Source organism: Linepithema humile, chromosome 8 (genome assembly GCF_040581485.1).
Source record: "Linepithema humile isolate Giens D197 chromosome 8, Lhum_UNIL_v1.0, whole genome shotgun sequence".
Taxonomy (NCBI): domain Eukaryota; kingdom Metazoa; phylum Arthropoda; class Insecta; order Hymenoptera; family Formicidae; genus Linepithema; species Linepithema humile.
This window is the reverse complement of record NC_090135.1, coordinates 4,665,711-4,690,425: the sequence shown is the minus strand read 5'-3', so window position 1 is coordinate 4,690,425 and position 24,715 is coordinate 4,665,711. Positions and strand designations below refer to the sequence as shown.

Genomic DNA, 24,715 nt, shown 5'->3' with positions numbered 1-24,715 from the left:
CAGCCTAAGACGATACATAGAGAGCATAGAAATTTTAAATATCTTTTATTCAGTTTTTATTTTGAGATAGGATTTTGAGTTTTGATATTGAAAATAATGTTACAGAGGAAATAAATAGGAACACACAATATTGAAAAGAAAATCAAGAGAACTTTTTTTGTGATTATAAAAGTGAGAATGTAAGTATTTGCAAAGATATATTTTATATAATTTATTATATATGTAATTATTATATTATTATTATGATTATTTATATATACTTGAATATAGTTTTAATTTTCATTATTTTTATTAGAAATGGTCTGATCTATCAAAAAAAAGAAGGGACAATAAAAATAAGAAGAGAAATTGAAGAGTATTTATTCTCTAGTAAAGATGTAACTTTAGAAATTGCATTTACGACATCTGGCTGCGATTTTCCTTTTGATTTTATTTGCCTACTTAAACCTTTCTTTCGCGCATAATCAGAGGCACTTAATACTGATATTGAAGAAGCATCAGACTGGCATGATGTTACCGCGTCGCTTGATTTGTGTGAAAGTGAAGTTGAGTCTCTAAACACAAATATAAATTTTTTTTAAATGAAACAAATAAAAAATTTATTAAAAAAATGCCATAAATAAAAATGCTTGTAAAAATATTTATCTTTGATTTATTTTTGCTTGATTTATTTCTGTAAAAGACTGTTGTTGTTCAAGTAAAGTAGTTGTATTTGTAGGAGATACATTAACGTTTCTGCCACTTAAGCTTGTAAATCGATTTTGTTCCAATGATTCTGCATTGTTAACTTTTGAAAAATTCTGTTGTAAGGTAGCCACATTCGCCAAACAGAGATTTTCTTTTTCGTTACTAAAGTTAAAGTTTCTAAAATTAGAAAATAAAAATTTTATTACAGATTTGCAAATAAAAGCGCTTTTAATTATATATGAATTATGTATATATCTTACTTTTGAAGAGAAATACATCGTTTTGTCAATGGAGAGCTTTTGGCATGTTGCACATTAGTCATTGTTCTGAAAAAAGAAAAAAATAATGTCAAAAAATTGGCGTAACATGCAAAGAGTTCTAAGACTAATATACTGTGACGTGACGCTTTTCGAGCGCCGTCACAAGGGCGATAGCCCGGCCGAGGGAGCAAGGAGCCCTGGTGTTGCTCCTCGCGTGGAGAGAGCAACCCGCGAGACTCCACAATTTTTGCGCGTCGTTTGTATTGTAATTCCTGTTTTTGTACCGTAATACCGTTTTTGAGTTGTAAGGCGAGACCCCGTGCGGGCGGCGTTGCGTGTTTTGTGCCTCAGGGCGAAGACAGCATCGCCAGGGAAGCCGGACACCGGGGGATCATCCGCAGGGGCCACGCGTTAGTGACCCCACGAAAAAGGTCAGGTACCGCGATTCCGTCGCCTCCGCCATCCAAGCCCTATCTAACTCCGCTTTGGTTTCAGCCACAAAGTCAAAAGCAACACAAAGACACGCAGCAGCGGACCTCGCCCGGCTGCAGACGGCTTCGAGGACCCCGAAGATGCTGCACCCGGAAGGACCGGAGTATGGCCCGGCCAGCCTAACCAGTCTCTTCCGGGAACATCGACTTACCGACACGTTATCAGCCGAAAGACTTGAGGAAACCACAGTGAGCGGAAGGGGGCGCCCTGGATGAACTGTGGGCGGTTCTCAGGGGCCCCCCTTTTTGGAAAATCGGCAGGATGCGCAGGAAGGCGACGCGAATCTGGAAGGACCTAGAGGCAGAGCCGAGAAGAGTCACTGTTCGGTGTGACACAAGTGCGCGAGGACGACATCAGGGACTCAGCCCGACGACACCGAAGACGCCAAGGACGTCCAATCGTTGTAAGCCGCCTCTCGGGTAGCCGTAGAGTTCCGTCCGGTGATGGCTGGTAGCGTGAGTTCGTTTAATATGTAGTGTCTCTCACATTAATCGTAGTGTTTGATATCGTGAGCGCTCAATTACGCTCAATTACCGCATGTCCAGCCGGCCCCGGATATCGCGTAACAGTCTCTCTGTCTTGTGGGAATTCAGCGCCGACAGTCTTTTCTCGTTGCCGTTTCGTTACCGTTCGTTTAGTTACCGTACCGTCCTGCCGTTACCGTCTTTTAAAAGAAAAGAAAAACCGATTGCTACCGTTTTCTTGCGATACCGCTCCGGTACCGTTTGCCGCGTTATCACCGTACCGGAAGTACCGTGAATGTCTGTGGGCGGATTTTGATCCGGGAACGTTCTCCGCGAGATTGCGGTTACCGCCAAGTTCGCGTCTCGGCGAGAAACGGGAAAGCCCGCGAAAAATAGCCGTTCCGCGACATCTCAGTCCCGGCCGTTAGGCTCCCGTCGCTTAAAGTCTGTTGATTTGGCCTTCACCGGCCGTATCGAATGATCAGAGTATAAGTCCCGTGTTTACCGGATAGAGTCGGATCAGCGGCGAACTATCGTGATCGCATCTCCGTGATTTCGCGTATTTGTCTAACTTTATTCTTGTTATCGAGTAATTGGGCGAACGGCCCTGCTACCGCATTGAACCGTCTCCGCCGTATCGGCTCAGGCCGAACGCTGCACATCTTTACCCTTGTAAGCCAAATTATGGAAATACATTATTGTTAACTATTAAGTATTGAGTTGTCCTTGTGTTCGCCTCTCACTCCAGATATCTACGTTAAGTAAAAGAACTGCGCCCCTCTGCCATACTGAGCGGGGAGCGGCCGAGCAAATTTTGAGAACTATTAAAGTTACCGATACCGCGGTGCGATTATTCGCACCTGGCGCCCATTTCCGGTTACCGTTATCGCGTGAGTTACCTTGCTCCCGAATTGTGTGGAGTACCGCGAGTTACCGAATCGTGCAGTTATTGCCGATCTCGCGAGTTACCTTACTCCCGACGAGCGTGGAGTACCGCGAGTTACCGAATTAAGCATCTGCTTCTGATACCGTAAGTTACCGAGTCGAGCAGTTATTGCCGATGCCTCGAGTACCGATTTCCATTGGGCGTGCTGCCTCGGATCTGGCGTGATTCCGAGGCTAGTTCACGTCGCAATACAAAAAAGAAATCTTGATTATTCTAATTTTTCAACATCCTAATTTTTACTATACTTTCTTTTCTTAACGAATGGATTCAAAAATTGCATGTTGTTAAAAAACTCAAAAGTTTTCCTTTTTGATGCTCCACTTCCAGTAGTTGTTTCTTCCTGTCTTTGTTTTTTTTCTCTTGTGTATCGCTCTCTTAATCGCGTCCATCGTGATTGACACTCGTCCACTAGCAACAAAAATAATATTAAATATATTAATTTTTCATGCTAGATCGCATGCAATCTAGTCTTGCTAAAAATGCTGCAGGCTGTATTTTCAGCAAGTAGTTTACTAGTTTACAATCTAACATGAAAAATTACACTGTGTCACTGGTTTAACATATGCAATTTAAAATCTGTTAAAATAAATTGCAATGTATAAAAATATATTATATACCTGTCATATTCAAAATGCTTGCTATTTCTGTTCAGGCATTCTGTTTTTTAAAAGTATCTTTGAAATCAGTCAGTTCCTTGTTATATATGTAAGGATAATCACGCACCAAAGAAATGAACAAAGCATCTCCATCGATTTCATTTTGATTCTCTTTTTCACAAACATTTTCATTTTCAGAATATTGAGAATATTGATTCTCTCCACAGAAATTTTCATCTTGATATTGAGAATCAAAAAAATATGAATCATGATCCATTTTCCTATCGAAATAAAATATATTAATGTGATTGTTATATATATTATTAATTTAGTAATTATATAATATAATAAATATATAATATAATATATATATATATAATTATATTATTATATTAAGAATATATAGTAGAATCGATAAGTGTACTTACCACGTATTGTCAACAAGAGAAGAGGTTAGAAACTGGTTGAAATTAGCGAACACAATTAATGGTGGACAAATCTAGACGCGTATCCGTTTGCATAACGCATAAAAATTCATCCTTACGGATTTTTCGACTCCTTATGCATCATGCTTTATGCAATGCTGCCAGAAACGAGCGGCGGCATCACACTAATACAACCGAGAACCGATGACGTCACCCTATCCGTGTGAGCTCGACCCGGTCGACCAATGGAAGAGAACGCCGTCTCCCTTCCACCGAGCCGACGCAACAGACGATAAATGCTAAGAAGTAAGTGTTTCTAAGGCATGTGGCTGGAATATGAAAAATCCCGTGTTCGAGATTTGCTTCTCGCAACTTTCTTTTCTTTTTTCCGCATTTGTTTCTAACAGTGTAAATTATCAAATAATCTTTTTTTTGCTTAAAAAATAATAGTTTATATTTATTAATAATATTCGCATATGTTAAAACTAACAATTTTTGAAATAATTCAGATTTGCTATTGTCAATAGAAAAATGAAGTTATTTTGCAATATTGCAACAAAGTGTAAATTTAACATATACTATGTTCTTGCCATTCGCCTTATTCGTTTAGCCATGCTTGCTTTGGCATTTATGTCTATCGACTCGAAAGATTTTACATACCTGTAAAACTTTTAATTATTTCCCAACTTACAATTAGTCACTCGCGTCCTGATATTTTTTCTCCCGTTCAATAATTTTCTATTCGTACATTCGGAGAATCCAAATAGGGAGATCAATAATGTACTTAATTTTCGTACACTCTAGTATCTCAATCTGAGATCGGTGTACATTTTAACGTGTCAAATGTAGACGAATTATTTCTATATAAAAGATAATTAAAATTTTCACACCAACAATCTATGATATATGCTCCATATGCCATATTATATTTTATTCCATTTTTAATCATTTATTTTAAACTACTGCATATTAGCAAAAGTTACTGTACTATGGAGATGAGTGGAGGAGACGGTAACATATATTATAAATGCAGTCAGATTTATTGTACTTTTGTTAAAATATTGTAAAAATAATGTATTATTAGTAATTATAATAGTATTTATTAGTAATTATAATAGTATTATTAATAGTGGTCTTCCGCACCACCTTCGAGGTTCCACTAACGGCGCGTTAGGTTTTTTTAGTGGACCTTCGCCAGGAGCCCTATTATACCACATTTCATTAATCTTTCTATATATTTCTTTTATACATATGTGATGTCATTTGCAGACATGTTAGTAATATTTTATTTATCTATAAATATGTGACGGGATAGAGAGTTAGCACGAGATAATTGATTTTATTTGAAATTTTATTTTATATATATGTAAAATAAATCTTAATATAAAATTATCACAATATGACTAGTCAATATATGTTTATTATAATGTTATCACATAAATTAGATTAAAAAACATATTATTAATAATAATAATAAATCAATAAAAAAAATATAAAATAAAAATATAAATAAAAAATTAAAAAATAATAAAAATATCGTCAAAAATAATAAAAATATAAATAAAAAAAAATATAAGTATATTGTATAAGTAATATAAGTTAAAAAATAAAAATATAAATAAAAAATAGAAAAGATATTAAAAAATAAAAATATAAGTATATTGTATAAGTAAATAAGTTAAAAAATAATAAAAATATAAATAAAAAATACAAAAAAAATATTAAAAAATAAAAGTTTGTTAAAAAAATAAAATTAATATTAATATGAAATTAATATATAAAATTATTTTTATATTTATCTAATATTTTTTTAATTTATATAATATTTTTTTATTATGATATGGCCTCTTCCGCCCTGGCCACCTCTCGGTCCCCACCCACCTCTGCCACCCCATCCACCTCTGCCGCTCCATCCACCTCTGCCTCCCCATCCACCTCTGCCTCCCCATCCACCCCTGCCTCCCCATTCACTTCTTCCACCTCGCTGGTGATACCAGCGAGCGCGAGACTTTCCGCCTCCTCTCCTTTTTTCTAAAAAATAAGCACATTTACAGATAAGTACTAGCACAAAAATTCATAAATGATAAGATCAGGCCAAGTTCCAAAAAAGACACTCCAATATGTTTATATTTTAATAATAATCTGAATTTTTAATATATTACCAACATGAAAAGTAACTGATATATTGTTCAAGGTGCAAATTCAAAATAAACATACATAAAATATACATAAAATGTATAAATAAAACTGATCATAATTTGATTCTAGAAAGTAAGTGATATATTATTCTTAGTGCACATACAAAATTTTTTAAAATTTAATTAAAATAACAAAATATTTATTAAAAAATACAAAAACACTTGGCGCTGCCACACCGAACAACATGTTAACTTACATAATGTCAATTAATTACATGATGTCAGTTAATCATGCTATTATTACATTATTACTCATTTTCGTTGTTTCATAATACTATAGGTGTAAAGATGTAAAGGGGTGGAGGGGTGGTGGAGCCTCTTGACGGGGGGGGGAGGGGAGGAAAGGGGGAAATGGCGTAAAGGGGTTGCGCTAGGGGGAGGGGGGATGGTGAAGCCCGTTGGCAGCGCCAAGTGTTTTTGTATTTTTTAATAAATATTTTGTTATTTTAATTAAATTTTAAAAAATTTTGTATGTGCACTAAGAATAATATATCACTTACTTTCTAGAATCAAATTATGATCAGTTTTATTTATACATTTTATGTATATTTTATGTATGTTTATTTTGAATTTGCACCTTGAACAATATATCAGTTACTTTTCATGTTGGTAATATATTAAAAATTCAGATTATTATTAAAATATAAACATATTGGAGTGTCTTTTTTGGAACTTGGCCTGATCTTATCATTTATGAATTTTTGTGCTATATCACCTACTTTTTTACATTTTGTGCACAGAATTCTATCCCAGATTTTTCTAATTGACCGCCTAGGGCAAGCCTGAATTCAACGCTATTGCAGCCGTAAACGCTATAATTGCGAAAATAATTTTTGTTTGGGGCCCAAAAATAATTTTTTTAATTTGGCACCTAGGACAAGTCTAAACTCAGCGCTATGGCAGCCGATGTTTTAGTTCAGCGCCTACGGCAGCTTTTATGAAGCGCCAGAGCAGCCGATTAATTGTTATAATTTTCCGGATCTAAAAAATTCACGTAAATTTACTACAAAGAAATTCCGACACTTACATTCGAGGAAAGTGTCATTAAATGCAGTTATTTCCAAAATCACTTAATCTGCTCCAAGAACAATATGTACGCCCCTTGTGCTCCTTTGGGCCAGTTTTTCTTAATGACTTTCATGTCATTAGAGCAATACCATTCTGATTTTTTTTCTGCTCTCAACATACACGTGTAGTGACCACGATTCATTTCTTCGCCTTCGTGAAATATAGCGCTTATTACCTTGTACTTTTTTTTATCTATCGTGATATTATTCGTCGGTACGGCGTTAATCCGATTGTTGATAATTTTTTTGCAAACACCGTTCACAAAAGTGTATAAATTGAGCTGTATCACTAAGATGGATAAAGTCGATTCGATTACGGTTTTCTTTTTCAGAACGGAACCTTTACATGCGTTACAACTGCCGTCTATCGTTTCCCATTTGGAAAATTCCGAATCAATCAAAGTTTGTAGCGTGACACCTCTTTTCCTTTTTAATGTCGATTGTATAGGTAATATTAGCAAACAACTTTTTTCCAACGTAGTTACCGTGTAATTACATTTGGCATTTGAGCAACATGTTACGTGCTTCAATTCGTGTTCCAATATATCATTGATTTCAGAATACGTCGACATTAGAGCCATGAAAAATTGCGAAGCATCTTGTTGTATTCGTTCTTCGAAGCATTCTCCGACAGATCTTCTAACCGCTTGAACGTTGCAATATTTACGCTCAGTATACGCGCATATAGCATCAGTCAATGCGTTCGATGCTTTATATTTTAGTATTTGTTGCCTGATACGCACGCAATGAAATACACACTGCAATATTACATTAGCGTAACACGAAACATTATCGTCATTAAGAAGGCCGTATATTTTCCACGTAATTACACTTTTTGATTCCTCGCAACCATGATTCTGTACATTATCAATGATACTAGGTATGGTCCATCGACGATCGTAAACTTTTATAGCCTTTTTCTTGGATAAATCGATTTGTGGCAGCTGAGATTTGAACAAAGATCTTAGTCGATTATATTCCGAAATGGCTCCTGAGTGTGCTTGAACTGATGCCGGATTGAAGTTTATCAAATGTAGGCCTTCCAATGTACTCACTCGAGACAAACCTACATAGGCTTGACCATCACTGAATACAGTCGTTCCCAGATCCATCATTGCATTTTTACACGTAACGCCTTGACTTTTGTGTATAGTTATTCCATAACTGAGGGACAATGGAAATTGTTTGCGATGTACCACTATTTTGTGAAATATCTCGAATTTAATGTCTACTCTCGTTATTGCGAATTCTTTGTTATCCGAAGTAACTAATGTGACGGAATAAATATTTCCATCAGCAGCACGATTAACCGCAACTACATTGCCTATTGTTCCGTTGACAAGTCCCAGAGTTACGTCAATGTTTCGTCGAATCATCACTTTAGCACCAATTTTAATCATTATTACTCTTTCAATGCCTGCCGTTTCTGAAACTTTGTCATCTTTATCTTCCAAGGTTTTTTGCACTTTTTTTCTCATTGCTGGAGCACAGTCGACATCATCTTCTGCTATTAGTAGAATTTCCTCGCCGTCGATTTTATTAAGCATTGCCGTGTTCAAAACCTTGCACAAATAACACGTAGGTAATAAACATATTGTATCGGTCGGTAATTGATTCATATAAGTGTAAAGTTCATTCAATCTTTCGTCGCAACTATTTTCTTTGAAAATGATTTTTCTTGATTCAAGTACATTGATGTCAGAATCCGTTATGAGACCTATTCGTATTCTAGAAAGTATATCGCGATATCTGTTGTCGCCTCTTTGTCGCATATTTATCAAGAGTTCGTCGTAATCAAACAATCTCCACAAGTCAAATCCACCCATGGTACCTAAATACTTCTGAACATCTGATCGAGACATTTTAACGAACGGAGGATGTCCTTTTACAGGAGGAAGCTGCAACAAGTCTCCAAACAAGAGAATGTGTTTTCTACCAAAGAAACCATCATTTGTATCTGTCGTATCAAAAATTTCACATAATCGTAGATTGATAAACATAAGTGTCACATTCGAAATCATGGATACTTCATCGATTATGAATAGTTCGACATTCTTCAATTTGTCTCTCAAAATTTTCAAGATTACGTCTGACAATTGCACGTACTTAGGCGTAGATTCATGAGTGACGGGTAGCTGAAACATTCTATGGATTGTCAGGCCATCGATATTGAATGCTGCAATACCCGTGGGAGCAGATATCGCAGTCGTTTTTTTCAAATTTATTTTGATCCAATGTTTGATCGTTTCAATAAGAAAACTTTTTCCTGTACCACCCTCACCGCTTACGTACAATCGTAGAATATGATTTTTATTTTGTAAAACTTGGCATACCCTGTCGAAGACTCTTTTCTGATCTTTGTTCAATTGCGACATCATTTGCGATAAATTAATCGGGGCGTCAATCTTACCAAAATCTTCCAGATTTTTCATCGCGTCGTCAGCTTGTACTGGATTGCAATCCAGTTCATCGTCATCAGATTTGTCTCCGTCTGCTATTTTTAAATCATTTTCACGCTTCTCGATCAATTCAGTAACATCCTCAAAAGCTTTCTGTATTTCTTCGAGCCTTTCGTGATATTTCATTGCCTTCGTCAATCCAGTCTCTGAATTCTTAAAGGCATCCGTGTAAGTTTCGTACGCACCTTTGAGTTCACTCGAATCTCTCCATGGTTTGAACAGAAGAAGCAGCGAGTAAAAGTACTTTTCGGGTTCAGTTTTTACATTGAATCGGTAATGGTTTATTAAACTACCCTTTTTTCGTTTCTTTACAAATAAACGCGATACCAGTTCGTAATATTCGACCTCGTCACTTTTTGGCATCTGTTTTACAATGTCCCAGAATCTAGTAAAATCGTACAAATTCAATGATTCTAGTTCTTTAGGTCTGTTTGGATAATGATCATCGATGAGCGACGGACAATAGATATTCGTAGAATTTTTATCGAGAGCTGTAATTTCATTGAATGTTTTAACTTTTCTGTTTCTCACTTCATTGACGTCGATCCATTTGATAATGGTATCACAATCCGTACCATACAAGGGATGCCCTAATAGTGTATCCGCAGCTTCTAAAGCACCGCATTCTCTGTTATTCAAACGACGCATCGCAAAATTCCACAATTTCGATGCCAAAGGCTTATTGGAATCTATCATTTCAAAGTCTATGTTACATTTTTCCGACTTTGTCGTGTATTTTGTTAAATACGAGTTTAAAAACTCTGATTTTTCTCCAACAAATTGTATGTCCATATTTCCCTCCCAAGCCAATTTGATAGCCGGATTATAATCATTAATAAACCTCTCCGACTTCTTGCGAGGAAGATCGTACAACCTGCTTCTACTGCGTAAATTTTTTCTACCCACTATTGAAGTGACAACGTCTCTTAAAACGAAATTTGTCGTAACTGATCGCGGAAAATCAAACCGACACTTTCTGTAAATATTTGTTTCGGTTTTCTTTGTACGCATGCAATACGAGTTATGTTTATGATTCTGATCACTTGTAACCGTTTCGTACAATGTTGGCGAAACGTTTTTATCTGGAATTTCGCACGTCACGTATTTTTGAATAAACGAAACAACTTCTTCATCCGGCGATTTTCCTAGCACAGGAGCATCTCTTATCCAAATCAAGCAATGCATGTGCTGGATACCTCTAGTTTGATATTCTAATCGCCAGAAGTAGTGGATTACTTCCCCTATTGGGTTATCAACTGAACGAATAAAATCAATCATGGCTTTGAATTTTATGCACATGAATCTAGACGTGCTAACAGGGTCATATGCGATTAGTTCGTTAATGCTTAACTTCTCTTTATCGGGATTCATGTCTCGTAAATATTCACCCAAATCGGACCATTTCCATTCACTAGGACTCAAAGTCAAAAACCACGTTGCTGGGCCGTAATGCAGAGTCATGCATTTCACATTATTGGATGGTTGTCGCCAAAATTGATCCGTATTTCTCAGTTTTCCGAAAATACTCATTAAATTCGATTCCAATTGTTCGTCTTTCAATTCGTTCAAGTATCTATCAGCAGTATATCTCTCTCGTGCGTTAGCAACCATCATCGTATAATATATACCGTTTTTCAATTGTCGGTTGTTAGTATCATGAAGAAGGAAAAACAAGTACTGCGGATTCAATCTGAATCTATTGTGTTTCGACATCAATCGCGTTCTGATGAATAAATATTCCGGTAATGCAAAATTTCTATCTTCTCGTTGTCCATTGATACCCTCTGGATATAAATCGGGGAAACACATGACATCCAGATATTTATAACGATTATCCATTGGAACATCTTCGATTTTTAACATTTGATAAAGTTTGAGTGCAGATTCGTTATCAATCCTTTTCACGCGCATTGGGTATATCGTATACTGATCATTAATACCCGAGTCTTTGGTAATTTGCGTCAGGAAAGCCTTACGTTTCAAAACGATTTGGTCATTATCTTTAATCTGCTGTACGGTGTCCTCAACCACCTCATCTATTTCGTCATTATTGCTCTCCTCGCCCCCATCATCGACGATCTGATATTCTGTTTCTTGCAACTTCTCATTTAATAAATCATCAGATGACGCTGGAAGACGAATTTCCGAATAGTGCGGATTATTTTCTTTTAACCATTGCAAAGCCTTAAACACTTTATTAATATCCACCAAATTTTCCCAAACAACTTTTGATTTTTTAGGCATACCTCGAACGAGAATGTGCAACTCGTGTTTCAAATTTATAGGATTTTCCGGAGGACATATCTTATCCAATGTTTCTTGTAAAGGAAGTGGCAAATGAAATGTTCTACCTTTTACTTTACGGATCATTTGTCTGTGCGGCAAATGTTTGTTCGAAACAGCGCCCATTGTTTGCACTACTTGGAAGCTGCTCATTCTCTTGATTAACATTTTTTCGTAATCATTGAAATCCGACAAAACATCCGGTAATGGTTTTACGGCAAGATTATTCAAAACGCAAGTAGAAGGCAACATGCCTTTCCGAAATTTGCCCAAACAAAACTTACAAATTAATCCAGTATCGCTATTGTGTTCTGTTACGTAAGTCATCAAGTTTTTCCAAAAAGGTCCCTCTACTGGTTTTTTCAGCTTTTTTAGCTCAGAAACGTCACTATTCACACATAGTTTTTCGCAAGAGACACAAGGGAAACGTGGTGTATCCAACAATCTCTTTTTCATAACTGTAAACGCTTCGTAATTTTGCGACAAAATTTTTTCCTCGTCCAAACTAACGGTCAAATTGTTTTTGTAAAATCTTGCTTTAACCTTTGCATCATTGGAAATTTCCAGCAATTTATCCATATTGACAAATCTCAAAGCTGAAAACAAATGATGAAATTTTTTATAATTGCCTATCAATTTGTAGACATTTATTCGAATATTTCTCACGAGAGGAAAATGAGGCGATAAAGTGCTTATCGTTGCAATGTATGATTCGCAAATATTTGGATTCGCATAACAGTCCGGAGGATGTCCCAATCTGCTACTCATATGTGAAACAGAACAATTTTTGAGCCGCGCCATGAATTTAGCATTCATTATCTTCTTTATAGTAGCTCCTTCAAACTCTTCCAACAATTTCACATACTTTTCCAAGGAAATATCACTTATGCGGCATCGTTTCTCGTCACAGTGCCATATTTTTGACTTTTTATCATTGTTATCCATTAACGGTAAAACATTTATCACTCCATGAGAAGAGGACTGTCCTATTATAAGTGGTTGCTCAAACTTTTTCCTTTGCTCGTAAGCAGTTTCAAAAAAGTATGCTTCGGAAGACGAAGTATGTTTGGATGAGCCACAAAGAGCTCTAATTCGATCGCTTTTTGGATATTTCAAAGTCTTACATTCATTGAATCGCAATAGTGCGGTTTCAGCAGCATTTTTCAAATACAAAAACACTTTTCTTGCTGCATTGACGTACGATTTTTTTGCTATCATGCACCACTTGAATATATATTCGGCTTCCAATCGAGCACATATCGCCGGTTTATTAATTTTCCTCGATATCCGTCGAATATAGAACTCTGACCATTTTGGAAAGTTAAAACACTTTTGCCAAGATCGGACAGTACTGAATTTTTCTTTTACTCTCTCGATCGTCTTTGATCTTTGTACGATAGACTTGTTACCACGTTTTGCATAATACTTTTTGTTGTACAGTTTTTTTGAGTCAGAATGTTTGTGTTTAAATTTTCTTCGGCGATCTCTTTCACGTGCAGCATTTTTAAAATAATTTTTTCTTTTGATTTGCCGATTGTACAGCAATTGGTGTGAGTAATTATGGCGTTTTTGAGCTCGTTTATTTTCTAAATCTTTTTGGTACTCGTCGCGTTTTCTTTTACATTGTTCCTCAGGATTTTTTTTGTACTGATTACGCACTCTCTGACGTTGTGTTTCGGGATCTTGTATGTACTGATCACACATTATCTGGCGTTTCGGTTTGGGGTTTTTTTTATATACCTCACACATTTTATAACATTTTATTTTAGGGTCCTGTTTATATTTATTGCGCTTTTGAGTGCATAAAAAATCAGCGTTTTTGGCATATTGTTGTTTGTGAGAAAAAGCATCTTTCTCGAGTCGTTTTGAACGCTGTTCTTCAGTTTCCTTGCTACGTGCAAGCCTTTTTCTCAGTGCATCCGCCTCTCGTATTTTCAATGTCTCCAACGGTAATAACATTAATGGAGCAGTTGAATTACAGAGGTACGGAAAATGAGTGATTGTTTGTCCTGCAAACATTGCAGACAAATGAGGTCTTAGCAAAGATCGATCGTACGTCACAATACAAGGATTTATGCCAAACAGAATCGATGTAGCAAACGCAATCGCCATAGGACCACAATTACAACCGTCGACTTGCGACTGGACTGTAGGAAAGACTATCGGATTGTTTTGAAAATCATGAAAAGGAAATAATCTCTCCACAAAAATTCGAATTTCTCCATTCAAATTTTGCTTATTAGCATTACGACTGCCTTCATGAGAATCATATATAATAACAGACTTTGCGTCGTAATGACAAGTAACCCAATGTCCGCCCGCGAAATTACTGTGCAGTATTTGCAAATGCTTCTTTTTTAGATTTTCGAGTGGAACAATCTGATCAGGAAATATCGTCAACCATACAGGTCGAGGTGCATATTCAGAATTTCTTTCGAGTAACGCATGGAAACTATCTATCATCGTTTCTGTCAACCATTCTTTGGAAATCAAAATGTCTTTTTCCTTATTGCCATAATAGAACTTGTGACACTGATGATGCATTTTGAGCTGGCGCTCGGGGCAGCCTTATACAGATATATGGCGCTTAGGGCAGTCTTTTAGTCATGCAAGTGTCACAATCACCTTAAACGAATAATTAAAGTTACAGAATTCTATATCAGATTTTTTAATTTGGCGCCTAGGACAAGCCAGCCAGGGCCAAAACTCAGCGCTATTGCAGCCGATATTTTAATTCAGCGCTTACGGCAGCCGTTATACAGCGCCAGAGCAGCCGATTATTTTTTCTAATTTTTTTCTGGATCTGAAAAATAAAAAAAGTGTATTAATACATAAAACAAACAAGTTATAAATTTTAGATTAATAATTGTAAACTTTGTACAAGTTTTTTTGCAATAAGCAAGCGAACAGTTTAAAATAATTTTAATAAACATATGCAGAGATTTAAAATTATTATACTAAATAAAATATTGCAGAAAATTTGCTTATAAAGAAGTGAAGCTACATTTATCTTCTGTATAGTATTTCTGAATAGTTGAAAATCAAGTAATCACATTAACATTTAAAAATAGTATTTATTTATTATCACTAAATCATCAATGCAATCTCCTAAAAATTTTTGCTGCTTTCTATTCTATATAAATAAATCCTGTTTATAAACCTTGCTTATAAAAAAAAATTATTCCATAAATTCTACACTTATATTAAATATCTCGAAAATAAAACATTTTATAGGAAAATGTGTTAGACAAAAGATGTTTGGTTCGAAAAAGGAAAAAAGATGGACATATTAATTTGGATGAAAGCGCTTCGGAGATTTGAAAGTCAATCTAGTTTTTTTAAATGGAACTCTATCTTAATTTTTTTATAAATCGATTCCTCGCAATATTCGGTGTTAAAAGTTATATAGGTAGAATGGCCACAAATTAAATAGTTTATGAGATATTTTATACGTTGACATAATTTTACTAAAACAATAAAATATCTCATAAAATAGTCATTTTTCCATTACCTTATCTGCATACTTGTATGCACAAAATAATGAAAAGAATCAATTAGTGTAAAGAAATAAATAGTTGTTTAGAAAAAAAATATGTACCTGCTTGTTGCAAATTCATGCTTTTTCTTAAAAACAACTATATGTTTCCTTTACACCAATTTGTTCCTCTCATTATTTTGTGCTTATAAATATTCAGGTAGAAATATTATGTCAAATGAAAATAAACATATGCATATAATATATCTTGAAAACTATTCCATTTTTGACCATCCTACCCTTATAACTTTTAACAGCGTATATTGCAAGGAATCTATTTATATAAAAAAATTAGAGCGCTTCCATTTAAAAAAATGAGGTTTACCTTCAAATCGTCGAAGCGCCTTCACTCATAGTCAAACTAATATCCTTTTCCTTGCTTCCTCTTCAAAGCGAACAAGTTTTTTCTAAAACATTTTCCTATAAATAAAAAAATGTTTTATTTTCGAGATATTTAACAGTTTTTGAACTTTTGGGACACACTGTATATACAACCTACAGGGTGCGGCATTTAAATTGAAACGTCTAAATGCCACCCTAATTTTTTTAAATAAATCGATTCCTCGCGATATTCGATGTAAAAAGTTATAACGATAGAATCTCGTTAAATATTCATTTTTCGATTATCTTATCTCAATACTTTTATGCACAAAATGATGAGAGGAATCAATGTTTAAAAAAAAATATGTTACTGCTTGTTGCAAATTATCATACTTTTTCTTAAAAATAACTGTGTTTTTTATATACCAATTGATTCCTCTCATTATTTTGTGCAGAAGAGTATATAGATAAGATAATTGAAAAATGATTATATTACGAAATATTTCATACTTTATGTAAAATTATGTCAAATTAAAGTATAAAAATTCTCCTAAACTATTCAATTTTTGGCCATCCTATCATTACAACTTCTTACGTCGAATATGGTGAAGAATCGATTTATAAAAAAATTAGAAGAGTTCCATTTAAGAAAACTTGATTGATCTTTAAATCTTTGAAGCATCTCCACCCAAGGTGTAACTAATATCTCTATCTCTTTTTCTTTTATGAAGCAAACAACTTTTGTTTAAAACATTTCTTTTCATTTTTATTTTTTATACATGATTCTGAAAGGTTTCCTCAAACTTCAACGGCGTATTCTAGCGGTCCTGATGAAAACAATTCCTATAAACATATGTCCTGCAATGTTTCCTTTTCAAGATACAATCATTTTTTAATTTTTAATGAAATTTTTAATTTTATTGGAAAGTGCAGTATTAAATCCAAAAAACAATCAAAGTAAATGTTCGAAATGTTCGCCAGCCGCAATTCAGCGCCCAAGAACAGTATTGTCGAGAAAAAAAGGTATCTCGAAAAGAAAGCGTTGTAGGACACGTTCATAAGAACTTTTTTCATCCTTATGACCGCTAGAATACGCCTTTGAAGTTTGAGAAGACCTTTCAGAAACACCTTGTATATTTTGGAGTCTGAATTAAAATGCCGCACCCTATATATGTATATATATTAATAATAAATAAAATTTTATTAACTAAACAACTGCAATAATTGTTCAATAATAAATTCAACAAATGAATAATAGAAATATGTTCCAAGAAATATGTTCCAAGAAATATGTAAGAAGGCAGTAGACCGTTATATTACAACGATCTCGTTTGTCTAATGCAGTGCTCGAAATTGGTTGAACATTTGAGCCGATTTCCGCGGTAAACGCCTCCTTTCCTCTCCTTACCGCGCGCGCCGCAGCCGCTAGGGCCAGCACCGCCGAGCGTTAGGAGCGGCACTATCTGATTATGAGTGGGTTCTTCTCCCTATTTATTAAAATTTTAAAAAATGTATTAAAATTTAAATATAAATTTAAAAATAAATTTTTTATTTTTAAATTTAATAAGTGGAAATATTTCAATAGATTTCTACGTCACTCATGAGGTACTAATGCTGACGCGTTTTTTAAAAAGTGGTTTCTATCTACATTATTGCATCAATTGTTCATTCTCATAAAAGGCCAAGAAAATCTAATTAAGAAAATCTCTTTTATATATTTTTTTTAAATTAAGAATTTGTTATTTTTATCTTTAGTGGAATAGGCCTACGGGGGAAACCACTTAAAAAAAAAAGCGTCAGCATTAGTACCTCATAGGTGACATGGAAATCTATTGAAATATTTCCACTTAATAAATTTAAAAATAAAAAATTAATTTTTAATAAATTTTAATACATTTTTTTTAATTTTAATAAATAGGGAGAAGAACCCACTTATAATCAGATAGTGCTGCTCCTAACGCTCGGCGGCGCTGGCCCTAGCGGCTGCGGCGCGCGCGGTAAGAAGAGGAAAGGAGGCGTATCCCGCGGAAATCGGCTCAAATGTTCAACTAATTCCGAGCACTGGTCTAATGCATAATATATTACATGGTAACGTAAGCGCGAGAAAATCATATCTACTCAATAAATACCTGTGATAGCTAAGAAAGCATATGTATACAATAATTATACAAGATAATACATAAATAGAATAAATAGAAATGTTAATAATAGTAATTATTTCTTACCTGATTTTAAACTCCAGAAAGTATAGATAATATATAAGTAAGCTTCAGAAAGTCTGTACTATTACAGTTATTTGCGTAAAAATCTTCAAAGTAAAATAAAGCCGCAGATTTATTTTATTTTATAGCTCAGGCTTCTTCTATGTAACTCCCACAGAACAAATTCTAATGGATAGAAAAACAGAATATCAAAAATTGTTGCACATGTGTCTGTATATCTATAAATAAATCTAACTTTATTTATTGGTCAAGCAACGGTTTGTTGAATTTTTAAAGAAATATGTTTTCATCAATGATAAATAAATCGCAGAACTAATTTATTTCCTAAGACAATTGAATTGACTCGACGAACTGTATTTATGTAAGAAGGCAATAGACCATTATATTACAACGATTTCGTTTGTCTAATGTATAATATTAAATGGAAACGTAAGCGCAAGAAAATCATATCGACAAATACCTGTAAAAGTTAGGAAAACATATACAATAATTACAAGATAATACATAAAATAAATGGAAATGTAATGTAACAATAATAACTATGCATTACTTACTTATGTAGCCACTTCTTTATACCAAACACTACTTAAGCAGTTAACCTGGTACACTCTGTCGTCAATATTTACACTCACTGATCAATGAAGTACTGAACATTGACATCCCGAATTCATAGTCGCGACATATAGATCTACTTATATCGATAATCTCGATGATAACTAAATCCATAATGTACATTTACACGAACTTACTCCAAACTACATTACCAGCTGTCGAAGTGATGACAATATTATTGTGAAAGTTTCAAATCTGTACTAATTATCGATTCAATGATCTTCAATGATCTCTGCCCTGTGGGGACCTATGGCGGACCGCTTCGACATTTGTGAACGCATGAGGATGGAGGACGATGTAAGTAACTCCTTTAATATTGTTAATATTTTATTAACAAATAAAATTAATACAATAAAATTGCAGATACTAATGATGAACGAAGAATCGCTCCTCAACGGCGATGTCGACGTCGACGTCGATTTAATCACCGCCCATTCCGTCGCCGCCCGTTCCGTTGCCGCCCGTTCCGTTGCCGTCCGGGACGTGGCTGCTGGTTCCGTCGCCGCCGGTCCCGTCGCCGCCGGTCCCGTCGCCGCCGGTCCCGTCGCCGCCGGTCCCGTCGCCGCCCGTTCCGTCGCCGCCCGTTCCGTTGCCGTCCGGGACGTGGCCGCCGGTCTCGTCGCCGCCGGTCCCGTTGCCGCTGATTCCGTCGCCGCTGGTTCCGTCGCCGCCGGTTCCGTCGCCGCCGGTTCCGTCGCCGCCGGTCCCGTCGCCGCTGGTTCAATGTCGAAACAAAACAGACAAGGTAACATAATTTTAATCTATTAAAGATTGTACCATATATTAGTACTTACATAGTGTATAATTATTAGTACTTACGTACTGCATATTTTCCTACGCACTATTTTTTAGTAATTACGTAGAATATATTTTTCTTTGTACTATTATAAAAACACATATGTAATTAAATTAATTTTAATAATTACAGATTATAGACCGAGAGGTAGAGCCGCAGGAGCTCGCCGACAGCAGGAACGATTTATGAAATTTTTATATCAGCTATCCATGGCACCACATCACTGGGGCAGACACAGGGGAAGAGGCAGAGGAAGAAGGTAAGAAAGCATTAAAAAATTTCTAAAAATTACAAGTTATAGTTACATGTATAGTTATTACATTTATTTTACAGAAACAATTAAGTATTATCAAGTCATGGTGTTCAAGCGGCTCGTCGCATCGCTCAAGAAAAAATTTTTTTTAGTTATTTTCTAATATTACCAATAAAACATCTGTTTCACAGAATGTAAGTGTGATGTGACAAAATACTTGTGTTAGAATGCGAAATAATTTAGTTACTATGTAATTAAGTTAATATTAATGCACAAAATTAATTATGTGACAAAATTGAGATTATTTTTCAATTATTTTTGCACATTTTAGATGTAACATTTATATTAAGTCAGTTGTATATTAACTAAATTATCTTACATTCTAACACAAGTATTTTGTATCACACTTACATTTTGTGAAACAGATGTTTTATTTCGAATATTCAAACTAAACTATTTTTTGTTGTAACATGTCTTCGGTTTGACTGCCCCATTGATATAAAGCCGTGGATAGCTGATATAAAATATCTTTGGTTTGATATTACAGTTTTGTTAAAATTTTTACAAAATATACGAAATAAAACTATAATATCAAATCAAAGACATGTTAAACATAAAATAATTTAGTTAAAACATTCGAAACGACACTTATTATGTTTCATTTAGCGTAATTGTGATATCAAACGCAATACTTATGTTTTATTTCAAATATTCAAATTAAACTATTTTTAGTTGTAACATGTCTTTGATTTAACTGCCCCATTCATATAAAGTTATGGATAGCTGATATGAAATATATCTTTGGCTTCATATCACGGTTATGTTAAAATTTTTACAAAATATGCGAAAAAAACTATGATATGATATCAAAGACATGTTAAACATAAAATAATGTAGTTAGAACATTCAAATGACACTAATTATGTTTCATCTAGCGTAATTGTGATATATCAAACGCAATACTTATATTATTAGTTATTTTTTAATATTATCAATGAAACATCTGTTTCACATGACTTAAATGCTATATAAAACACAAGACGTGTTATAATGTAAAATAGTTTAGTTAATATGTAATTAAGTTAATATAAAAATGTACAGAAATGTACAAAATTAATTATGTGACAAAATTTAAATTATTTTTCTACATTTTGAATGTAACATTTATATTAACTTAATAACATATTAATTAAATTATTTAAATTATAAGTTTTGCGACTGGATCGATGTCAACGTCGATGAGATGTTCTTCGTTCATTAATACTAATAAAATTCTATTATATGGCAGTTTATTTGTTAATAAAATATTATTAACAAGATTAAAGAATATAATTTTTTTTTCATACTTTTCAGAAGTTTTTTTTAATACTTTTCGAGTTATTTTATATCTTAATCTGACATATTTTGATATAAAATTTAAATTAAAATATCTCTAAAAATATTAAGTTCTGGATAATCTTACCGTAATACTTTTATGATTAGAATAATGAGAATCAAGTGGTATAAAGAAAACGCATAATTGTTAAAAAAGTACATTGTAAATTGCATACTTTTTCTTCAAATAATGGGTTTTTTACACGTATTGATTTGTTTTATTATTCTGTGCATAAAAATATTACGGTAAGATTATCGATAACTAAATATTTTAAGAGATTTTAGATTTTATATCAAAATATGTCATATTTCTCTCTCTCTCTCTCTCTCTCTCTCTCTTTCGTGTTTGCGAAATTTTCGTAGTGCAACTTGGGGAAGTCGAATTTGTTGAACCTTGATACCTGGTGCAAGGAATTCCCGTAGCGCAACTCGGGGAAGTCGAATTCGTCGACTCTTTGCACCTAGTGCGAAAAATTCCTGTAGCGCAACTCACGAAAGTCAAATTCGTCGACCCTTGATACCTGGTGCGAGGAATTTTCGTAGCGCAACTCGGGGAAATTGAATTCGACGACCTTTGGCACCAGGTGCGAAAAATTCTCGTAGCGCAACTCGCAAAAGTCGAATTCGTCGACCCTTGACACCTGGTGCAAGGAATTCCCGTAGCGCAACTCGGGGAAGTCGAATTCGTCGACCCTTTGCACCTAGTGCGAAAAATTCCTGTAGCGCAACTCGCAAAAGTCGAATTCGTCGACCCTTGACACCTGGTGCGAGGAATTTTCGTAGCGCAACTCGGGGAAATTGAATTCGACGACCCTTGGCACCAGGTGCGAAAAATTCTCGTAGCGCAACTCGCAAAAGTCAAATTCGTCGAACCTTGACACCTGGTGCAAGGAATTCCCGTAGCGCAACTCGGGGAAGTCGAATTCGTCGACCCTTTGCACCTAGTGCGAAAAATTCCTGTAGCGCAACTCGCGAAAGTCGAATTCGTCGACCCTTGACACCTGGTGCGAGGAATTTTCGTAGCGCAACTCGGGGAAATTGAATTCGACGACCCTTGGCACCAGGTGCGAAAAATTCTCGTAGCGCAACTCGCAAAAGTCGAATTCGTCGAACCTTGACACCTGGTGCAAGGAATTCCCGTAGCGCAACTCGGGGAAATCGAATTCGTCGACCCTTTGCACCTAGTGCGAAAAATTCCTGTAGCGCAACTCGCGAAAGTCGAATTCGTCGACCCTTGACACCTGGTGCGAGGAATTTTCGTAGCGCAACTCGGGGAAATTGAATTCGACGACCCTTGGCACCAGGTGCGAAAAATTCTCGTAGCGCAACTCGCAAAAGTCGAATTCGTCGAACCTTGACACCTGGTGCAAGGAATTCCCGTAGCGCAACTCGGGGAAATCGAATTCGTCGACCCTTTGCACCTAGTGCGAAAAATTCCTGTAGCGCAACTCGCGAAAGTCGAATTCGTCGACCCTTGACACCTGGTGCGAGAAATTCCCGTAGCGCAACTCGGGGAAGTCGAAATCGTCGACTCTTGGCACCTGGTGCGAGAAATTCCCGTAAATTTTAATGATAATGATAATACTCTGGGCCCCGTAAATTCTTCATTCGTCCCTGCGGACAGAGGAGAAGAATAAGGAGACGACGTTTCTTAATTTTTTGCATTACCAACATCACTTTTTGACCGCTTGTATCTCTGAAACGGCTGGACCAATTTAAATTTTTTTTGGCTTAAATTAGTCGTGGCGATGCCGCCTTTAAGGATATACTATGTGTTTTTATAAAATTTTTTATATTTTAGTTGCTACAAACCCCCGAAAAGTCGACTTTGTGCGCGCAGGATAAGAGACTTAGTAGTGTCATTTTCCGAACTTTGCCAGAGATTCTTTTCCTGACTTAGTAGTGTCGTTTTTTGAACTTGGCCGGAGACACTACCGCGTCTCCTGATATTAAATAAAACAATCATGCATATAAATTAATCATTTAGTTACAAAAAATTAAAAAAAAAAATAATGTACCTCTTGTTTGTTCCTCCGGCTGCTGCTGCTCTTGGATATTTTCTGTGTTTGTATTTTGCTGCTGCTGCTGCTGCGTTGTTGCACCACTACTTATTAACAAATGCAGCTGCTGCTGCATTTGTACCAATTTTTCTTGTTGATGCAACATTTGTTGCATCAACTGTTGTACAGCAGCATCTTTCTCCTCCAGCGTCATACTTTCCACTCTTTGTGTCATGTCCTCTGCAAAAATTAATATATATTTATTAAATTAGTAATACATTTATGTGTGAGTTTAAAAAAAATAAAAACTGTTATATATGTATAAGAGAGGAGAAAGAAACTAAAGATTAAACATTTTGCTAACAAAATAAATAACATGAAAAACGGTAGAAGAATTATGAGCTACAGCTAAATAATATGTGTTAACCTTTCTTATATTTACAAAATTGTCTTTAAGAATATAAACAGTTGACTATTCGACCATTCTCAATATACATAAAATTAAAAGAATCAGCAATTTTAATATTCAAAATACATAAAATTAAAAATTTTAATCTTTAAGCAAGATTTAATGTAAATTTTTTTAAAAAGCTATGCTACTTGAGAAACTTGCAACATAGAAACAATAGATTGAGATTAGCGATTATTGGAGTAACGTTATATTATAATAAAGATTCTCTACGTAGAATAGAGAAAATATTAGGAATAGGAATAAATATTAAATATTAGGAAAATCAAATTGGAATTATTTTATTTGAAATAAGATAACGAAATGTATTAATTATTCCTAATTCTTAACACATAATTCTAGTCATAATCAATCTAGTCATCACTCTTATGCCGTTTTTCATATTATTTAATTAAAAATTTTATTTTTAATTAATAAATAATAATAATTTATATCTCTTATGATGATTTTAATAATAATTTAATTTTCTACTTACGATCCATATTTCGCAATATTCTTCAAATCGACTTTTCCGTCAAGTGTATTAACTGATAAGGAACCGAAGGAACTAGTCTGATCTCTGTTTGTACGCGACTTATAAACACAATTGAGGACGCGGATCAACGAAATCGCTCTGCGCTCGAAATCGTGTAAAAATATCGTCTAAACGTCTCGAAGCATGAAAATTTTGAAAGTCGCAAAATTAATTTTTTTTAAACATAGGCTTGTAGAGAATGATGAGACGAAACTTTTTTCTATTTGCAGTTTTTTTGTTCGATGCTTATTTTTAATAATAAAAATAAAAAATTAAAAAATTTTTATTCCCAAATTCAATAAGATTTTAAGATATAAATCGTCGTAATTTTGCCAAATTTTGTTGAAATTGTTTAAAATTTGGTATATCTGCAAATGACACTACACTTGTAAATGACAAGAGTAAAAAGAGTATCTTGTCTGCAAATGACACCACACTTGTAAATGACAAGAGTAAAAAGAGTATCTTGTCTGCAAATGACACCGCACTTGTAAATGACAAGTGTAAAAAAAGTATTTTGTCTACAAATGACATCACATATGTATAAAAGAAATATATAGAAAGATTAATGAAATGTGGTATAATAGGGCTCCTGGCGAAGGTCCACTAAAAAAACCTAACGCGCCGTTAGTGGAACCTCGAAGGTGGTGCGGAAGACCACTATTAATAATACTATTATAATTACTAATAAATACTATTATAATTACTAATAATACATTATTTTTACAATATTTTAACAAGA

General features: G+C 34.7%; 2 protein-coding genes and 2 long non-coding RNA genes across 6 annotated transcripts; 2 read left to right on the top strand and 2 right to left on the bottom strand.

Annotated features, from left to right (window-relative positions):
• The first annotated feature begins 14 nt into the window (after nt 1-14).
• Nucleotides 15-640, top strand: LOC105679469 (uncharacterized). The gene is made up of 2 exons (XR_010891585.1): nt 15-179; nt 296-640. It is a non-coding gene; the product is annotated as an uncharacterized lncRNA (long non-coding RNA).
• On the bottom strand, nt 345-5,921 carry LOC105679468 (uncharacterized). Of its 2 annotated transcripts, none has more exons than XR_010891584.1 (4): nt 3,874-5,921; nt 3,467-3,726; nt 948-3,373; nt 345-864 (listed from the first exon to the last, which is right to left on the bottom strand). It is a non-coding gene; the product is annotated as an uncharacterized lncRNA (long non-coding RNA). The 2 variants fall into 2 exon arrangements; XR_010891583.1 differs by having other exon boundaries at nt 948-3,257.
• A 1,213-nt stretch (nt 5,922-7,134) lies between these two features.
• LOC137001726 (uncharacterized) lies at nt 7,135-12,456 on the bottom strand. Its single transcript, XM_067360838.1, has one exon. It carries the CDS (start codon nt 12,454-12,456, stop codon nt 7,135-7,137), a length of 5,322 nt encoding a protein of 1,773 aa, XP_067216939.1.
• A 5,081-nt stretch (nt 12,457-17,537) lies between these two features.
• LOC137001625 (proline-rich protein 27-like) lies at nt 17,538-20,903 on the top strand. 2 transcript variants are annotated; one of them, XM_067360738.1, is made up of 4 exons: nt 17,541-18,864; nt 18,931-19,312; nt 19,496-19,622; nt 19,697-20,903. In XM_067360738.1, the coding sequence occupies exons 1-4, from the start codon at nt 18,793-18,795 to the stop codon at nt 19,704-19,706; spliced, it is 591 nt and encodes a 196-aa protein (XP_067216839.1). In that variant the 5' UTR covers nt 17,541-18,792; the 3' UTR covers nt 19,707-20,903. The 2 variants fall into 2 exon arrangements, with proteins under 2 accessions (XP_067216838.1, XP_067216839.1); XM_067360737.1 differs by having other exon boundaries at nt 17,538-19,312.
• The last annotated feature ends 3,812 nt before the right edge of the window (nt 20,904-24,715 follow it).

What these genes read in the sequence shown, in the direction of transcription:
- LOC137001726 (XM_067360838.1), bottom strand. Translation starts at nt 12,456, where the DNA reads ATGGATAAATTGCTGGAAATTTCCAATGATGCAAAGGTTAAAGCAAGA.
- LOC137001625 (XM_067360737.1), top strand. Translation starts at nt 18,793, where the DNA reads ATGATCTCTGCCCTGTGGGGACCTATGGCGGACCGCTTCGACATTTGT. An exon ending in GTCGAAACAAAACAGACAAG is followed by an intron (nt 19,313 to 19,495) that starts GTAACATAATTT and finishes TAATAATTACAG; the next exon opens with ATTATAGACCGAGAGGTAGA.